General features: G+C 41.4%; 1 protein-coding gene across 12 annotated transcripts in view; it reads left to right on the forward strand.

Moving 5' to 3' along the window:
- Nucleotides 1-1,606: 1,606 nt before the first annotated feature.
- EMB (embigin) overlaps nucleotides 1,607-18,647 on the forward strand; it is a 63,478-nt gene continuing 46,437 nt past the window's right edge. For 5 of the 12 annotated variants that reach the window (XM_044932715.2, XM_044932717.2, XM_044932716.2 and 2 more), the window contains exons 1-2: nucleotides 15,810-16,131; nucleotides 16,398-16,487. In XM_044932715.2, the coding sequence (XP_044788650.2) occupies nucleotides 15,825-16,131; nucleotides 16,398-16,487 (397 nt within the window). In that variant the 5' untranslated portion in view covers nucleotides 15,810-15,824. Of the gene's footprint in view, nucleotides 1,983-2,223; nucleotides 2,456-6,354; nucleotides 6,389-15,761; nucleotides 16,132-16,397; nucleotides 16,488-16,681; nucleotides 16,836-16,857; nucleotides 16,913-18,647 lie in introns of those variants that run through there. The other 7 variants (XM_006067711.4, XM_025270539.3, XM_044932720.2 and 4 more) reach the window with 7 other exon arrangements.

Here is an 18,647-nt window from a genome sequence, read left to right on the forward strand (position 1 = left end):
TTTTTCCTGGTCATAGACACATTGATTTGCCTGGGAAGATAATTTTTCTTTAAATGTGGTCAGCTTATTTGAAAAAAGGTGAATTTGAGCTTAAGGAGATAATAGGGTTAATTGGGGAAGGTAGGTCAGAGAACATTTTATTTTGAGAAGTGTTTACTGTTAGAACTCTCCAAAGGCCTAGGGAAACTTTTGTATATAGTCCTGAGACAGGAGGCCGGGCAGCAAGACAAGGGTGTGATTTAGCAAACAGTGATCTGGCAGTTTGGGTTTAGCAAGTCTGCTCAAAGGTCCTAAGAGGGTAATGGTGAAAAGTGTTTAGTCCTTCAGGGTCTCGAAAAAGGTTTCCTTCAGGAAGGTTTAATCATTATAGCCATAATTTCCTGACTGAGAAGAGGACTTCCTTAGATTTGTAGATCACAGATAAATAGCTCTCTAGACTAATATGCATACAGTACATGCACCGAACACTGAGCCTGGTATTTGGTAGATATTTAATACTGCTTAACAAATTGTATTACTCATATTCTCTGTCTTCAAATTTAGATAACCTACCTTTTCCCTCAAAGTTTTGTCTATGTAATAAACTGGAAACAGAGGAATATTTTTACAATACATACCAATTAAAAATTAGTCATTCCTGTAGGAGGGGAGCATAGCTCTTGTTTAGTGCTCCAATTTTCAAAATGTGGATCTAACATTTTCTTTCTTTTTTTGTTTTTGATACTGATAAATTTTCAATGCATGACTATCAAACGACATTGGAAAGACAAGGGGAGAGGGAACAAAGTTCATGAAAAATACTTTAAAATGTATCTTTTAACGTATTATAACATCTTGGAGAATTATCACATCTTACTGCTCTTTTATGTTGTGAAAATTACTCTTTATATATTTAATAATTTTTAGCCTTATCCCCAGTCCATTTTTTTTTTTTTCAATGATCCATAGCCTTCATCCTCCTCCTCAGATAAAGCAGTAGCTTTTAGTTGTTTTATTTCATTGGGAGCACTGAAAAATTCCAAGCTACAGTAAGCAAGGGATAACATTAGTGTCGGAGTTTGACAAAGGTCAACAGGCTTGTGCATTTTACACAGTTGTCTACTTTTGATAGTTTTGTTTCTGGAGCTCTAGGTGGCTCCTCAGAAACTGCTAGGCTAAGCAAACAAAAGGAAAACATACACTGGGACACCCTGAGACTCCGAAAGCTTAATCTAGAGCGAACCGGTTAAGCCTTCAGAGACCAGAGCCGAGGCTGTGTACGATTGGTGGGCAGAGTAAAGACTGATTAGCCCAGATGCAGGGCGGAGGGACACGGCCTTCCACCAGCGCATACATAAGCCTCCTTAATAACACAGGATGGCCGGGAGGAAGAAGTGTTCTCCATCCTCAGTCCCACTAAAGTAAATAAGTGAACCTTGGTGCATATGAGCTGCAGAGGTGTGTGCACCTCTGCACATATAGTGTGCTGATGAATGTATAGATATCAAGGGTTTCACTCTCTCCCCCAGGAAATGGGCTAGGCGTCGCCTGCCAGCGTCTTTAGCAACCTCCCTCCCTGACCTGCCCGGGCGGAGAGGACGGAGGCGGGGGAGGCGTCGGCGCGGGTGTGATCACCGCACGTCCGGGAGCGCCTGCAGGCGGCAGCGCGCTGCATAATTGATGGAGAGCCGGACGGTGTTCTGGGTCGGCTGCGGGAGCGGTGCGAGTGTCTCGGCGTAGGAGGGCAGGGCGGCCGGCCCCTCCCACTCCGCCTTTTCTCGAGTGTCCATACCCCGGCCTGGCAGCGGGCGCCGGGCTGCGGGCGAGTGTGCGCGGCGACCCCGGGCACCGAAGGCGGTGCGTGGACGAGGACCGCGGCTGACCTGTTGGCGTCATGCGCGCCCTCCAGGGTCTGCGGGGGCCTCGGGCCCTGTCCCTGCCGCTGCTCCTCCTGTGCTTCCTCGCCGCGGTGCGCCGGAGCTTGGAGGACGGCCTTTCCACAGGTGTGATGGTTGCAGGGCCAAGGAGCGGGCGGAGAGCGCGCCGGGATCGGGAGGCAGAAGTCCCGGGATGCTGGCGGCCGCGGGCGGGGGCGACGGCCGCCTCCGCCTATTGGCCACGCGTGGGTTATCGCAACCTGCCGGGAGACTGGGGCGCCCCGCGAGACGGGGACGTGGGTAGTAGGGCAGTGTTTGTGTGTTTCTAGGAGAGGGCGTGAGGTTGCGGGTGGGAGCAAGGCGGCGACTTGGCCTGTCTAAAGTGGCAGGATTTCTGAAAGACACGTTTTCCAAGGCCACCTCCCTTCACTTGAATCGATGCGTGTGTGCTCAGTCGCGATAGTGAGGCTTAAATACCACCTCCTCCTTCCTAGCAGGCGGGTGGCTTTGAGGATGTATTTTAGAGCTGAGTTTAAATAACAACACAACACAACCAACCAACCAACTAACCAAACAAAGCCCCACGACCGGAGGATAATGTGAGTGTGTATCTTCTTTTACACCTTGGTCTTTTAAAACAAAGACTGTAGGTTTTTCGTTTGTTTATTTTTGTTTTTGTTTTTTTTTTTTGGTGGTGTAAGACACTTTGAAAGAGGGATTTTTGGTGCAAAGCAACACCGGATTTGCCATTTTAGCTTCACCTGTTTATAATTTTTATGATGAAAGTATTCCATCTCACGTGCTTTCTAATGTAAGTCTCTGTGTTATACATTATTACCTGCTAATTAGGATAGTATATCACCTCTAGCTTGGCAAATATTGCCCATCAGTAACTCAAGTCAGGATCTTACCCTACACAAGGTTTTGAACGTTTCATAGGCATTCATTTTTATGAGCTTATTGCATGTAGACTTGTAACATATTTTAAAAATGGAAAGATAATCAAATAATAAGATTATTCATTTTTTAAATAAATGTACTTTAACAGGTCTAGCTGTTAACTACTTGGACAAAACATTTTGGGTTGCCTCAGTTTCCAGATTTCCTTGCCTCACTTTCTCATTCATACCACTTATAAAGAATGGTCAAGGACATTCTTTTTTCCCACCCTGGGGCTATCCCGCATTCACCCGTCGTTCACCTGAGAGTATGGCACTTCTGAGGACCAGTGCATCTTAGGTGTGTCCTAGAACTTGGTTTCTCAACTTGACTGTATGTTCGAATTACTAGTGAGCATTAAAAATACTGATATGGTGGATCCTGCCTTAAAAATTCTGATTCAATTGTCCTGGGATTCAGTCTAGATGTCAGGAGGTTTAAAAGTTCCCATGTGAGTTTTATCATAAGATCCTAAGCAGGTTGAAAACCACTGCTTTAAAATGATACGACCTAGAGAGTGCACTGTTAGATAGGTATTCCATTGGTATCAGGGAGTCAGGTTTAAATTGACACTTAGAGTAGACTTCTAAAGAGAAAAAAAGTAGGAAGCAAATGAAGGTGGAATAAATTAACAAATAAGTCTTAAATAGAATGATGTATACCACGTATGTTTTGTTGAATGTCTGTGTATATATGTAGTCTAAGTCCTGAACTTTTAACTGCCGCTTAAGCTAAAATTATGGAAGAATGTGACATATCAAAAACATGAGGTTAGCATCTCATTTCAAGGGAGAATTAAAAATTGTGAGGCAGCCTCATCTCACTTTATAGATTCTGTATCGAACTTGATGAGATTCAGTTTCCTCTTTGCTAAAGACCATTGTGAAGTTTACCGCCTTTTTTTTTTTTTTAAACCTAGGTGCTTTTGAACTACTTGAAAAGAGATGTTCTATAAACCTAAGATTTGGGGCCATATTTAAATAATAAAAATGGTTATTGTGTTTTTTTATCATAAATGTATCATATTTACTATGTAACAACTGCATGCCAGGCATTGCACTATGTAATTTACAACTCTGTGGGTTAGTTTTTATTATCTCTGACTTTCAGATGAGGAAATTGGAATTTTAAGGAGCTAAATAGTTGCCCAAGTACACATAATTAGTTAAGCAGTAGAGCAGGAAGTTTAGCATTGTTCAGTCCGACTCCAAATACTGTTTTCTTACACACAATACTCACTTGTCTCTCTGAAGTGGGTGTGTATGTGTGTGAAAGTTTGGAATCACTGACAGAGAGCAGAGTGTGTAGATGTAAATACTTGATTTGGACTGAAGGGCATGATGACAGTCTGAGTCCTAGAATAAAGTTTGGCACAAGGACTCACCTTAACTCTTTTAGGCTGTTTCTTAATTAAATAAGAAATGTAAAATAGCTTTATCGAAGGAGAAATATTACATAAGTGGGAATATTTAAATGCCATTATTACTCTTTGGGGGAAACAAATTGAAGGAACGAGCCATGCTTATCTACTGAAAAATGTTTGCAGGGGAGTCATTTGAAATGATCGTTTTTAACCTCTAGATGATGTTGCTTACATGTTTCCTTGATCAACGCTCCCTTCTTTTCAAGAGATACGCAGAGCAACTGCCCACTAATAAGTATTCATTGCAATAAATATTATTCAAGCACCTACATATGTCTGACATTGCTAGTCTGTATCTAAGAAGAAAACCTTAGCTGTTTTTACTTTTCATAGAATTTAAACTTTAAAGGAACAGATTGGTTGTAAACCTGTCTTTAGTAGGGTTGTATCTGATGGATCAAAATTTTGACCCTAAATTGTTACATTTACAGTTACATTATTTACACATTGTTCAACTGGCTCTTCCTCTTCCTGGTCTTTTGTCCCCACCTTCTTCCCTCCCTTCTGGGAGGCGGGTCTAATAGCCTTTAGGTGGGGAAAGGCAGGAATCATCCCCCTTGGTGAAGAGAACCTGAGGTTTCAGGTCAGGGCATTAGAAGCTGAGCCAGTCAGGATGGCCTCCAAGTAGAAGAGCAGCCGTGTGTGAAGTGTTAGAGCCTAGGCACAGGAGGTGGCTGTTCATGCAGAAAGGTGGCACCAGACCTCAGGCCTTATAAGCAAGGGCTTCTAAACAGCCATGACATGGGGGTCTGATCCTGATCATGGGATGGAAGTCAAATATGCGGGAGCAGACAGGGCAGGCCGCTGGAGCCTGAGTGGGTGAGGAAGACACTTCTTGGACCTATGAGTGGCAGCGGCAGTGGGAGATTAGATTAATCTAAGTAAAGTTGGCAAGGATAATAGAACCTCGGTTTTCCTCTAGAGAAGAAGGAAATAAACAGGGAAAACTAAAGTGAATCTTGCAGTGTTAGATTGCAACTGGCAGCATTAGTGTGAAGTTGTAACTTTAAATATCTATCTGTATCTCTTATGTCTCTCTCTGTGGCGGATTCATTTCGATATTTGGCAAAACTAATACAATATTGTAAAGTTTAAAAATAAAATTTAAAAAAAAAGTGAAAAAAAATGGTTGCATCAATATGAATGTGTATGTATAAATATATGTATAATGCATATGCATGCATGCATGCTAAGTCGCTTCAGTTGTGTCCAACCCTTTGTGACCCTATGGACTGTAGCCTGCCAGGCTCCTCTGTCCCTGGGATTCTCCAGGCAAGAATACTGGAGTGGATTGCCATGCCCTCCTCCAGGGGATCTTCCCAACCCAAGGATGGAACCTGCATCTCCTGCATTGGCAGGCAGGTTCTTTACCACTAGCACCACCTGCTGCTGCTGCTGCTAAGTCGCTTCAGTCGTGTCCGACTCTGTGCGACCCCAGAGACGGCAGCCCACCCATCCCTGGGATTCTCCAGGCAAGAACACTGGAGTGGGTTGCCATTTCCTTCTCCAATGCACGAAAGTGAAAAGTGAAAGTGAAGTTGCACAGTCGTGTCCGACTCTTAGCGACCCCATGGACTGCAGCCTACCAGGCTCCTCCGTCCATGGGATTTTCCAGGCAGGAGTACTGGAGTGGGGTGCCATTGCTTCTCTCACCTGGGAAGCCCATATAATGCATATATATGTCATATAAATTTACAGGTGACCACTCTACAACACAGCTTAATCTGTGTACAATTTATAGTCAGCCTTCTGTATCAGTGTGGTTCCTTTGCATCCAAGGATTGAATCAACCGTGGACCACATAGTAATGTGTTATTTACTACTGAAAAAATATGTGTAGACTTGGATCCTTAAAGTTTGAATCCTCATTGTTTATGGCCAACTGTATATATATTATACCCATTACATATAGGTGTATATAAATATGTGTTATGCATCTGTGTATATGAATATACACAATGATTTCTTAGCTCTGTCCACTGAAATGGAGCAACAATTTTCCCATAGTGATGAGCATACTTAGTACCCAAATCTTCATTCTAAATACATTTCTTCCTAATAATAACTAGAACTTTGTATAGAAATGGCTGATTTTAGGACTGGAATGGGGAGAGGATGTGATGAGCTTGGACCCTTTTGTTCCAGAAAGCAATGAAGTGTTCAAAAAATGGTGAGTAATGTGAAAAGGATACAGAAGCCAGAGGGAAGGGGCTCCCACTTGATGAACAGAGCATCAAAGTAAATAATAATACTGATGGACTAGTATCCATAGCCACTGAAAAATGTCCATTGCTTTATATAGGTATTCATGAGAACATACTTAACTAAATTAATTGAGTCAATTGAAAGTTTGATGAGGCACAAATTATATAGTTTCAAAGTGGGTCAGAGAGTGATAATTGTGTAGTCAAGTCCGACTCTTTGTGATCCCATGGGCTGTAGCCTGCTAGGCTTCTCTGTCCATGGAATTCTCTAGGTAAGAATACTGGAGTGTGTTGTCATTTCCTTCTTCAGTTTCAAAGTAACTTCCCACAAAGTTTTGGGAAGTAGCTTGCCACAAAGTATTAATGAAAAGAGAAAAAGAATAATTTAAAGTGGAGAATCCTGGCTGACATCACTTGAGTCAAATGATCAAAGTGTAAATCAGTAAGGAAAAGAAATAAAAATTGTGTGTCCTCTGATAGGATGCTGTGAGAGGAAGGCATTGTCTCCTCTATGATATTCCTGCCAAAGATGTCTACTCTGAATCTAATTGTATTACAACATAACTATCCTGGAACTTGCATAAGCATCAAGGTCATAAAAGTCAGGAGAGACCAAAGCTGTGAGAGTGAAGAGAATAGAGGGACATGGTGGCTCAAGGCAGCTCCTGTGATCCTGAGCTGAAACCTTTGAATAAAAAGTGCATTATAAAGACTTGTGTTGAAACTCCGGTGAAGTGTGGGATGAGATCAGAGGGCATAAAATCCTAATTTCCTGATTTTCACAGCAGTATTGGGGTGTTGTGAGGTGTGTCCTTTGTAGGAAATATACTGTCTTTTTTCCAAGGTCAAGTGAGTCTTTAGGTCAGCAACTTATTCTCCCGTGGGGGAAACATTCTTTATTCTGAACTTAAAACTTTTCTGTTAGTTTGAGATGGCTTGAAAAGAAACAAAAAAAAAAAAAAAAAAAGAAAGTTACCTCTGAGAACTCTTGACTGATGCACCACAAGTATGGTTGAGAAACAGTCATTGGTTTATATAATTAGGTACTGTTTCTCAAAGGAGTATTTGTCCTCAAACAGAGACAGATTATAAGTGTTGAGACTGTTTGTCCTGGACTGTAATCGTTTCAAGTTACTTTTATATAGCTGGCCTCACATATTTCACAATATCAGGTGAACCTTAGAAATAAACAACTTTGGACACACACATTGACATAGAGGGAAAAGAACCTCACTGTATTTTACTAAAAATAAACTCTCTACTCCCAATAAAACGTCATTATTCAGGCACATCTCAATATATTTTAGTATAGAAATAATAGATATTATGTTTAAAAATGGTGTTTCTCTTTTACTTGGAAATAATATTTTTCTGTTATCTGTAAAGTTATTGTGGTTTTATCATTACTAATGTATCCCTACTGTCAAGATAGAATATTTTTTTATGACAGCCTCATAATTACATTTCTGAGATCCTGCAAAGGAATTTGAATGTCTCATCTGATTGATCTTGAAGCCTAGAGTGCTTTTGTGAGGTAGCCAAGAGCCTGGAGCTAGCTAATGACTGTAAATGGTTTCTTGGTTTGCATTTTAAAACCACATACAGCACTTGGTGCAAATTCTCAAAATAGGCCCCAGCCATGAAGGTTGTAAGAAAAGTTCACTCTTTAAAATAGCTGCACTTAAACCTGTAAAATAGGAACTCAGAGCCACAGGGTCATATGAAGATTTTTAAATACTGTGTTGAGAAATCAGGGTTGAAGATGTACCTGTTTTGAAATCAGGGTTTCTCAACCTTGGCAGTATTGACCTTTGGGGCTGGAGAATTCTCTGCTGGGGCGGTGCAGGGGTTGGCAGGGGGCATCCTTTCGAATGCTTGGCAGTATCACTGGTCTCTACCTGTGAATGGGTGTGTTGTGTCCCCACCCCATCAAGTGTTCAAGCCTTGACCATTGGTACCTATGACAGTGGACTTGAGAGTAGGGTCTTTGTAGATGTAATCATGGTAAAATGAGGTCATAGTAGATTAGGGTTGACCCTTAACCGAGTGACTGGTTTTTATGAAAGAAGGGAAAGGGAGATTTGGATAAAGAGACACAGACACACGGAGGAAAGATGGCCAAATAAAGATGGAGCCAGAGACTGGAGTGATGCACCTACAAGCCAGGGAATCCCAAGGAATGCTGGCAACTACCAGAAGCTAGCAGGGGCTCCCCAGGTTGCTCAGTGGTAGAGAATCTGCCTGTCCTTGCAGGAAATGCAGGAGGGTTTAATCCCTGTTTTGGGACGATTCCCTGGAGAAGGAAATGGCAACCTACTCCAGTATTCTTGCCTGGAAATCCCATGGGCAGAGGAGCCTGGTGAGCTACTGTCCATGGGGTGGCAAAAAGTAGGATACAACTTAGTGACTAAACCACCATACCCTATATAAATAAAGGGAGAAATGAAAAGAAGAGGAAAAAATTGTGAAGATATATAAATATATACAAGATAATACAAGAAAGAAAACGTGGGTGGAAGTCAAGGCCCTTCTTTCTGTGGATGGTCACCAGGTCATTACTGCCATCTATGACCGTGTGTCCTCAGCTAACATCTCTGCTAATTGGGTTTTACATTGTAAAACCTTTGAGGTTGCAAAGTTGGACACGACTTAGTGACTGAACACACACATACTTTCTCTCTCTCTCACTCTCGCTTGCTCTCGCTCTCTTTTACCCTCTGACCCACCCCCTGACCCACCCATCCCAGAAGCTAGGAGAGGCAAGGAAGAATCCTTACCTAGTACCTTTAGAAGGAACAGGCCCTGCACCTTGATTTCAGGCTTCTAGCCTCTAGAACTATGAGAAAATAAACTTCTGTTGTTTTATGGCACCGTATTTGTGGTAATTTGGTATAGCAACTCTATGAAACTAATGTAACCTACTAGATACAAGTAGTACCCTACAAATTGTGACAACTTGAATGTCTCCAGACGTTGCTAAGTATTCCCTGGGCATGGTGATGGTGGGGGGCAGAATCACCCCTAGTTGAAAACCATCGAACAATATCTCAGTCTCCAAAGAATAACCTAGTCAGTGAAACATTTAAAAAACCCAGTCTCTAGAAAGAGCAGAAATGCTAGTTTTATTTGGCGTAAGTTCATGGTTAAAATATCTTGATGACCCATGTAAAGGTAGTTTAAAATATGGGTTTCCACACTGCCCTTCAAAATATATTTTATTGCAAACATCATATTTAAAGAGAAGTTCAATTTGCATTTCTGTGTGACCAAGTTTTAAAAGTAGGTTTATAAGGCTGTGTAAAAGTATACATTGCTTTTGTCATTAGGCTTTTAAATTGTTTTTTAATTTTTTAAAAGTGAATCTAAAAATCACCTTCTTGTCTAATATAGTTCCCATACTATGCAAAAAAAAGTATGCATTCCCTATATAGACTATTATCTGTCCATGACGTAGAAAGTCTGACTTATAAATGTTCCCATCAGAAGCTTATTTTCTTACCAAACGTTTTGACACACTCTCTCTAGGGTCTGTAGGAATCAAGATAGCCTTATTCCTTTTCTTTTTTGTAATGAAGCTATAGATAGGGGATAGAAATATAGAAATACTATATTTCTAGAACCCAGAGGTAGAACTCTAAATGTATTGCTTACAAGCAGTATTGGTAATTAGATGTTTTAATGCTATAGTTCAGCTGTATCATGACTTAAATGGCTTTTAGAATTTGGCCTGGGATCTCATGGTTATATATAGTATTCCTTCCATGGGGAAATATATTCTGATGAAATATATTCTGATGAAACCTTTGTTTCATAAATAGTATACATTATCTATTCCTGGGTTATTTTGTTTTTGTAACTGGGTTGCTCATTTATAATGCTATATGTGTGCTAAGTTGCTTTAGTCATCTGACTCTTTGCAGCCCTATGGACTGTAGCCTGCCAGGTTCCTCTGTTCATGGGATTCTCCAGGCAAGAATATGAGAGTGGGATACCATGCCCTCCTCCAGGGGATCTTCCCAACCCAGGGATTGAACCCATGTCTGTTGCATCCACCTGCATTGGCAGGCAGGTTCTTCTCCACTAGCACCAGCTGGGAAGCCCATAATGCTATATATCAGAATGCTAAAACTAAGACTTCTTAAAATGTTAATTTTATAGTTGATAGCAACCAATACAGGCTTCCCTGGTGGCTCAGACAGAAAAGAATCCACCTGCAATGTGGAAGACCTGGGTTCCATCCCTGGGTTGGGAAGATCCCTTGAAGAGGGCATGGCAGTCCACTCCAGTATTCTTGCCTGGAGAATCCCTGTGGACAGAAGAGCCTTGTGGGCTGCAGTTCATGGAGTCATGAAGAGTCAGACAGGACTGAATGACTAAGCACAGCACAGCAATCAATACATTATGTGGATAAGAGAGAGGAAGACAAGGAATGGTGTTTATCCTACTAATAGCTTTTTCTTACACTTTTTTTCTAAATGGAGTTCAGATCCTTCTGAAATTATAAAATTTAAGATTTTCAGGAGGGGTTAGAGAAAATGCTTATTCTTAAACAGAGATATAGTTGAACTTATTTTCTGACTTAAGTAAAAGCAAATCTTAAAACCCAATGCAGTTTTCTAGTGTTACTTATCACAAGCTGGAATCAAGATTGACCAGAGAAATATCAATAACCTCAGATATGCAGATGACACCACTGTTAGGACAAAAAGTGAAGAACTAAAGAGCCTCTTGATGAAAGTGAAACAGGAGAGTGAAAAAGTTGGCTTAAAGCTCAACATTCAGAAAACTAAGATCATGGCATCTGGTCCCATCACTTCATGGCAAATAGATGGGGAAACGGTGGAAACAGTGAAAGACTTTATTTTCTTGGTTTCCAAAATCACTGCAGATGGTGACTGCAGCCATGAAATTAAAAGACGCTTACTCCTTGAAAGAAAAGCTATGACCAACTTAGACAGCACATTTGAAAAGACCCTGATGCTGGGAAAGATTGAAGGCAGGAGGAGAAGGGGATGACAGAGAATGAGATGGCTGGATGGCATCACCAACTCAATGGACATGAGTTTGGGTAAACTCCGGGAGTTGGTGATGGACAGGGAGGGCTGGCTTGCTGCAGTCCATGGGGTCGCAAAGAGTCGGACACAACTGAGTGACTAAACTGAACTGATCCTCTTATTTTTCTGAATTTACTTCAATTGAGTAGGGCCCCATTTAAATATGTGAAAATGTTTCCTTAATATTAGGTAGAAAGCATGGCATGCTTATTTCATTTAAAAAAATGTTAATGGCATAAATTATAAACCCTTCCAGCAATGCCTATTTTAAAAGGTAACATGTTAAAGATATCTAAATAGAGACCATTTTGCGATTTTCCATGAAACAATAATAACAGGTGAAAATTAGATGTTACTCAGTTCTTTGACGCAACACCCTCATGCTCCATTTGCCAAGTGAGGTGTGCATGCTCAGTCACTCAGTCATGTGTGACTGTTACCCCCGGAATGTAGCCCTCAAGGCTCCTCTGTCCATGGGATTCTCCAGGCAAGAATACTGGAGTGGATTGCCATTTCCTTCTCCAGGGGATCTTCCCCACCCAGGGATCGAACCCACGTTTCTTGCATCTTCTGCGTTGGCCGGTTGATCCTTTACCATTGTGCTGCCTGGGAAACCCAATTCCTTGAGGAGAGAAAGAAAATGTTTTAATCTCTGGCACAACTACTAGAAGCTAGCTACTCTCTTACGTTGGCATTTTGGCCACTACCTGTAAAAGAATACTGAGTGGAACGCCTCCAGCAATGACTAAGAAAGGAGTGGGCATGGTAACTTGAGGAATGTGTGTTCCGATCTCGGTGCCATCACTCAATATTATGCAGCTTTTCTATCCTCCTTTCTTTCCTCTATGAAATGAAGCCCCAAGGAACACGTCGGTGGCAGTATTTGGATCAGGATACAAATTTTGCCTCTCCATTTTGTGTACTTCTCTTTGTGACTCAGCTAATCCTTTCGGGGAAGTATTCAAACCACATCTGCCTGACTCTCCTGCCAGTTTCCCTCAAATACCATCGTTGGCTGAGTCAGTCTCCTGTCGTCCTACTGAAAGCAATAAGGTTTACATTCTCACTTTTTTGATTAAAACATATCTTGGCTAAACAAAGAGCTTCTCACTTTGCTTTTCTGACACCTTGTGCAGACTGCCCTGCTCTTGTACTGAAGACTCTTAAAGGTCTTCCCAAGACAAAATTCACAACAGTAGACATGCCCTTTTGCACTTGGGACTTCAGTGGAATCTGGAGCCTGATCATGAATGCTTTAAAGGCAATACGAAGTTAGGATACAGGTGATGGCTGATTTACGGATGTCTGGTTGTATTTTTAATATCAGATGAGATCAGATCAGTCGCTCAGTCGTGTCCAACTCTTTCCGACCCCATGAATCGCAGCACGCCAGGCCTCCCTGTCCATCACCATCCCCCTGAGTTCACTGAGACTCACGTCCATCGTGTCAGTGATGCCATCCAGCCATCTCATCCTCTGTCATCCCCTTCTTCTCCTGCCCCCAATCCCTTCCAGCATCAGAGTCTTTTCCAATGAGTCAACTCTTCGCATGAAGTGGCCAAAGTACTGGAGTTTCAGCTTTAGCATCATTCCTTCCAAAGAAATCCCAGGGCTGATCTCCTTCAGAATGGACTGGTTGGATGTCCTTGCAGTCCAAGGGACTCTCAAGAGTCTTCTCCAACACCACAGTTCAAAGGCGTCAATTCTTCGGCGCTTAGCCTTCTTCACAGTCCAACTCTCACATCCATACATGACCACAGGAAAAACCATAGCCTTGACTAGACGAACCTTTGTTTGCAAAGTAATGTCTCTGCTTTTGAATATGCTATCTAGGTTGGTCAGGAGCTGGCAGTTGGAAGTAGTCACAACAGCTAGAATAACTGGAATTATTTCAGTTTTCCTACTCTTTCAGCTTGCTGTTTCCTTTTTCTCCTATTCCTTCAACTTTTGTAAATTCAGATTTTTGTCCAAGCCAAGCCTAGACCCCTTTTTTCTTCTTGCTCTAATGTAGGCCCTAGGTGGACCCATCCATCCACGTCCTGCTGATGCAAAATGTGAAGATAACCCAGCCTCATCTCCCTGGTGTGTTATCTCCAGTTCTCTTCCAACACCAGAGTCATTCAAAGATGTAGATCAAGCTTCATATTCTGGAGGTCACATGCAAGCTTGTATACAACACACAGGCTAGTTATAGTCAACATTATGAATGGGTGCTACTCTGAAATTTTAATGACTGTCACAAATGGTGGGCCTCAGTCAATATCATTATGAGCCATGTAGCTTTATATTCCATATTGACATCCTGCATGTATGCTCTGTATGTTCACTTATTTAAGTGAAATGAGAATGACAGTGTTTCTTCCAGCTTATGTCACTCATATTGTTGTTGATAGTGTGGATAATAATAATGATAATAAGTGTCAGACCATCTCAAAAGGGTTATGAGCTTGTTTCAGGGATAGAGTGTGATGAAGACCTTCATGATGATATTCCACTCTGCAGTAGGCTAGGCCAAGTGGAAAGACCTCCTGAGCAAAGAAAGTACAAATATCCAAGCTTGTGTCTGCAGGCTTCACAGAACAGATAATAGAGTGGAGCATCTGTCTTGATCTCCTTGAGATACTTTCTCTTTAATGCAACCTCTAAGTGAGCTATGCCCAATAACAACAAAAAAAGGAACTTTCATGTTGATAAACTTTTTGGCTATGTCTGTGTGTTTGAGAGAGAGTGACAGAGAATATGAATGAATGAATATTAGGTGTGGATGAAGGAGAAGTTTGTATTCTTGACAGCCTAGTGAGAAACTCAGGGCATATTTTCCTAAATGATCACTGTCAGAGAGCAGTGTGATTTACGTATGTTATTTGTTAAAGGATATGAGAAACTGCATTCCACCTTCTAAGATTGTATTCAGTTCAGTTCAGTCGCTCAGTTGTGTCTGACTCTTTGCAACCCCAAGAATCGCAGCACGCCAGGCCTCCCTGTCCATCACCAACTCCTGGAGTTCACTCAAACTCACGTTCATCAAGTCAGTGATGCCATCCAGCCATCTCATCCTCTGTTGTCCCCTTTTCTTCCTGCTCCCAATCCCTCCAGCATCAGAGTCTTTTCCAATGAGTCAACTCTTCCCATGAGGTGGCCAAGTACTGGAGTTTCAGCTTTAGCATCATTCCTTCAAAAGAACACCCAGGGCTGATTTCCTTCAGAATGGACTGGTTGGATCTCTTGCAGTCCAAGGGACTCTCAAGAGTTCTCCAACACCACAGTTCAAAAGCATCAATTCTTTGGCGCTCAGCTTTCTTCACAGTCCAACTCTCACATCCATACATGACCACTGGAAAAACCATAGCCTTGACTAGACGGACCTTTGTTGGCAAAGTAATGTCTCTGCATTTCAATATGCTATCTAAGATTGTATTAGAAGTGATCAAATCTTTGGACCATGGGCTTATTTGAGAGTTAGGCTCCTCTGTCTTTGGGGATTCTCAAGGCAAGAATACTGGAGTGGGTTCTATGTCCTCCTCCAGGGGATTTTCCCAACCCAGGGATGAAACCCAGGTTTCCTGCATTGCAGGTGGCTTCTTTACCATCTGAGCCACTGGGGAAGCCCAACATAAATATAAAGCGTACATATACTATACAGTCCATGGAATCCTCTAGGTCACAATACTGGAGTGGGTAGCTGTTCCCTTCTCCAGGGGATCTTCCCAGCCCAGGGATCGAACCCAGGTTTCCCTCATTGCAGGTGGGTTCTTTACCAGCTGAGCCACCAGGGAAGCCCTGGAGAGCAGTGTGATTTAGATATGTTATTTGTTAAAGGATGATTTTATGAGAAACTGCATCCTACCTTCCAAGATTGTATTAGAAGTGACCAAATCTTTGTAACATGGTATATTGGAGAGTTAGGTTCTTCAAAATACTTTTTTAAAAAATTAGGCAATATTGTAAAGGCAGTGTGTAAGCTGAAGCAACAAAAATGATAACTTGCTTTGGTAACATTTTGCATACATGTTAGAAAAAAACAACTAGAAATCTAATCTTGCAAATGGAATAACTTTTTAAGCAGAGAATTTAAAAAAATGTGGTATAAAAGAGGCTCAAGTTTAATTTAAAGTGAATGAAAAGTTTTCAGAATGCAGTCAAGTTTACAGTAATGAGCCTTTCTCCTTCTCTGCCTTGTTTGGTAGAGTTGGGGTAGACTTCCTGGGAGGTAATGTCTGTGTCCTAAAGTCAAACAGAGAATAGCTGGTGTTTAGGAAAAAAAAAAAAAAAAAAGGAATCTTTGAGGAGAATGCGACAGATGGAAACAGAAACTTTGCTTTTTTGATGAAAGTTTTCGAGAGAAGAGATGAGTGACGCAGCAAGACTGGAAGTCAGTTTGGTGGAGGGCAGGCTGGGTTGTGACCGTAAAGCAGAGAGCAGCGCAGACTCTCCTGTGGATCCGCTGCATGCTCCCTGTCCTCTAGCAGCCAGCACACTCTCTCTTTCCTTTGTTAATGTACTTTATTATGGTCTCTCTGTCCGTTTTTGTCGTCTCACCTTCTCTCTGCCTTTCTATGCCTTCCCCCCACCCCACCCCCGATACTCTTTATCTAATTCCTCAATGTCATCATTTATATTTTATAAAGAAATTACAAATCGTAGGATAAGAGAAGGTTTGTTTTTTAAGCCGCTTGATGTAAAGCAATAGGGATTTTTGAGTAAAAAAATAGAAAGATGGGAAATTTTGGTACATTTAGTAGCTCAGTGTATTTCTGAATGTCTGTGGAACATAGAAGACCTAGTGAATGAGAGTTTCCTGAAAACATTATTTTTCATTAATAGTATACAGTACAGCATTTTAGCTGTTGTGTGAAGTAGCTTTTAGGCAGTCATTTAACTGTGATAATAATATGTAATCACGTGTTCTTTTTTCTTACAGCTGCACCTTTTAAAAGTCTACCTGTCCAGGAAGAAATGATGACAAAGGACTCTAATCTTTCTTTGGAGAGTCATAACATATCAGTGACTGGTAAATGCATTGTGTTTCTAGTAATTTAATAACCAGATAATTTTTTATTTAATTAACCCACTGTATTTTCCTTATGGAGTACTAATCTCTACTCACAGGTTGGAGGAAGAAACACACCAGTACCTAATAGAGTTATAATATAGTGAGATGGGAGTCAAATGTGAAGAGGGCAGTGTGCCCTAGTGCAGGGAGGAGGCGGCCAGTCAGCTGGGAGGATTAAGGAAGGCTCTCTAGAAGGACAGCTGAGGAGAGGGGAGGGTTCATTTTAATTTGCAGATGCTCTTCTGCTGTCCTCACACCTTGCTGGTACAGCCATTCAAGTCACGCTGCCTTGAGAGGAGAATTCAGGTATCTACTGGAAGACCTTTAGACAAAGAAATTAAAGATGTTACCTTTAAGTCAGGGACAGTGCTATGGAAAAACAAGTAAGGAATCCTGAAATAAAATGCAGGTCTGCTTTCTCCTCACAGTTTTGGATTCCAGTGTTTTAAAAGTAATCTCAGAGCCTTTTAAATGTTATCTGTTTTAGTAACCATATTAGAAGTATAATTAGAATTCTAATCCTGTTTTTTAAGTCACTGATAAGTTTTATCCAATCCTATGTCCAGTCTTTAACTGTCCTCTAGTCTTAAGAATGGTTTCCCTGTTTCTGTTTAATGTGAGTAAAAGGTGTGCCCTCCCTGAAATCTGATGCCATTGGAATGTTTGCAGTGAGTTTTCTGACAGAAGAACATCTTTATGCCTTTGTGCCACTCCTGTTTGTTTCCAGATGTCCCCACTCTAGTATTTGGAGTGTATTCCGTCTTGTAAAAAAGGAATCATCACACTCCTGTGTTGCTGCTTGTTGGTTTACTTTTCACAAGTTTTAATGGTTGGTTTCCTTTGTTAGGACGGAGTGTTTCTTTAAGAGAGATTTATGTAAGGACATAAGTTTGCAAATCTATTCATTAACTTGGTAATGCTGGCAGGAGCACACCCCTCATTTATCCTGTATAGCTGGAGCTCAGGTGCAAAAAGGATCAGGTGCCCACAGAAGGAGTAAAAATAATGGACTTTTAGTTGATGTCAAGCTGATTATTTACTTACTTAACCTGTTTGGAGGGTTTCTTTCCTAACCACTCTTTTGTTCTGATAACTGTTATTAAAACCAGCATTCCTACAGTATCCAAGAGAGCAGGTGTTCACAACTGTCCATTACTCACTGTCTGCCTTGGCCTGATCAAACTGGAATCAGGCTTTTCTTTTCCTCTCACCCCTGACCTTCGGCTTGCCCCCCGTCTGAATCCAGTGCTGCCGTCTGCTTTTCCCCCCTAGGTTGCCCCATTGCTTCTTAAAAGTTCTTTCCAGTCCTCTTACCCCTCTGTGTACAAGAAAAGTGTTTTTTTTCTGTTTGACACTGAGATGCCTGTAGATCCAAAGCTTGTAGCATTTCCCCGATTACAGTAGAATTTTTGGAATAAAGACTCCTTATTTGGGCGCTCCTGGTGGCTCAGTGGTAAAGAACCTGCCTGCCAATGCAGGAGATGCGGGTTCTATCCCTGGGTCAGGAAGATGCTCTGGAGAAGGAAATGGCCACCCACTCTAGTATTCTTGCCTGGGAAATCCCATGGACAGAGCATCCTGGTGGGCTATAGTTGATGGGGTCATCAAAGAGCTGGACACGACTTAACAACTAAAAACAAAAGCAAACAAGGCTGTACTGTCCCCAGAGCTGGAAAACAGCAGCACAGACTTTGCTGCGCAGGTATTGTGTGCTGTCTGCCCTCCAGCACCCAGTACATCCTCTCTGTCTTCACTTTTTATGTCCTTTATTATGATCTGTCTGTCCGTTTTGTCCTCTCATCTTCTCCCTGCCTTTCGATGTCTTTTATTTTCTGGCACTCTTTATCTAATTTCTCCATGTCTTCATTTATGTATTAGAAAGAAATGACAAATTGTAGAATAAGGAAAGTTTTTTTTTTTTTAAGTCAGCTGATACACGTCAGTAGGGATTTTTCAGGAAAAAACATAGACTGGAAATTTTGTTACATTCATTAGCTCAGTGTGTTTCTAAATGTCTATGGAGCATATAAAACATAATGAATCAGAGATTCCTGAAAACATTAATATTGTGTATATACATTAATATTTCATTAATATTGTGTATATACAATATAGTAT

This window comes from Bubalus bubalis, chromosome 19, assembly GCF_019923935.1.
Source record: "Bubalus bubalis isolate 160015118507 breed Murrah chromosome 19, NDDB_SH_1, whole genome shotgun sequence".
NCBI classification, from domain to species: domain Eukaryota; kingdom Metazoa; phylum Chordata; class Mammalia; order Artiodactyla; family Bovidae; genus Bubalus; species Bubalus bubalis.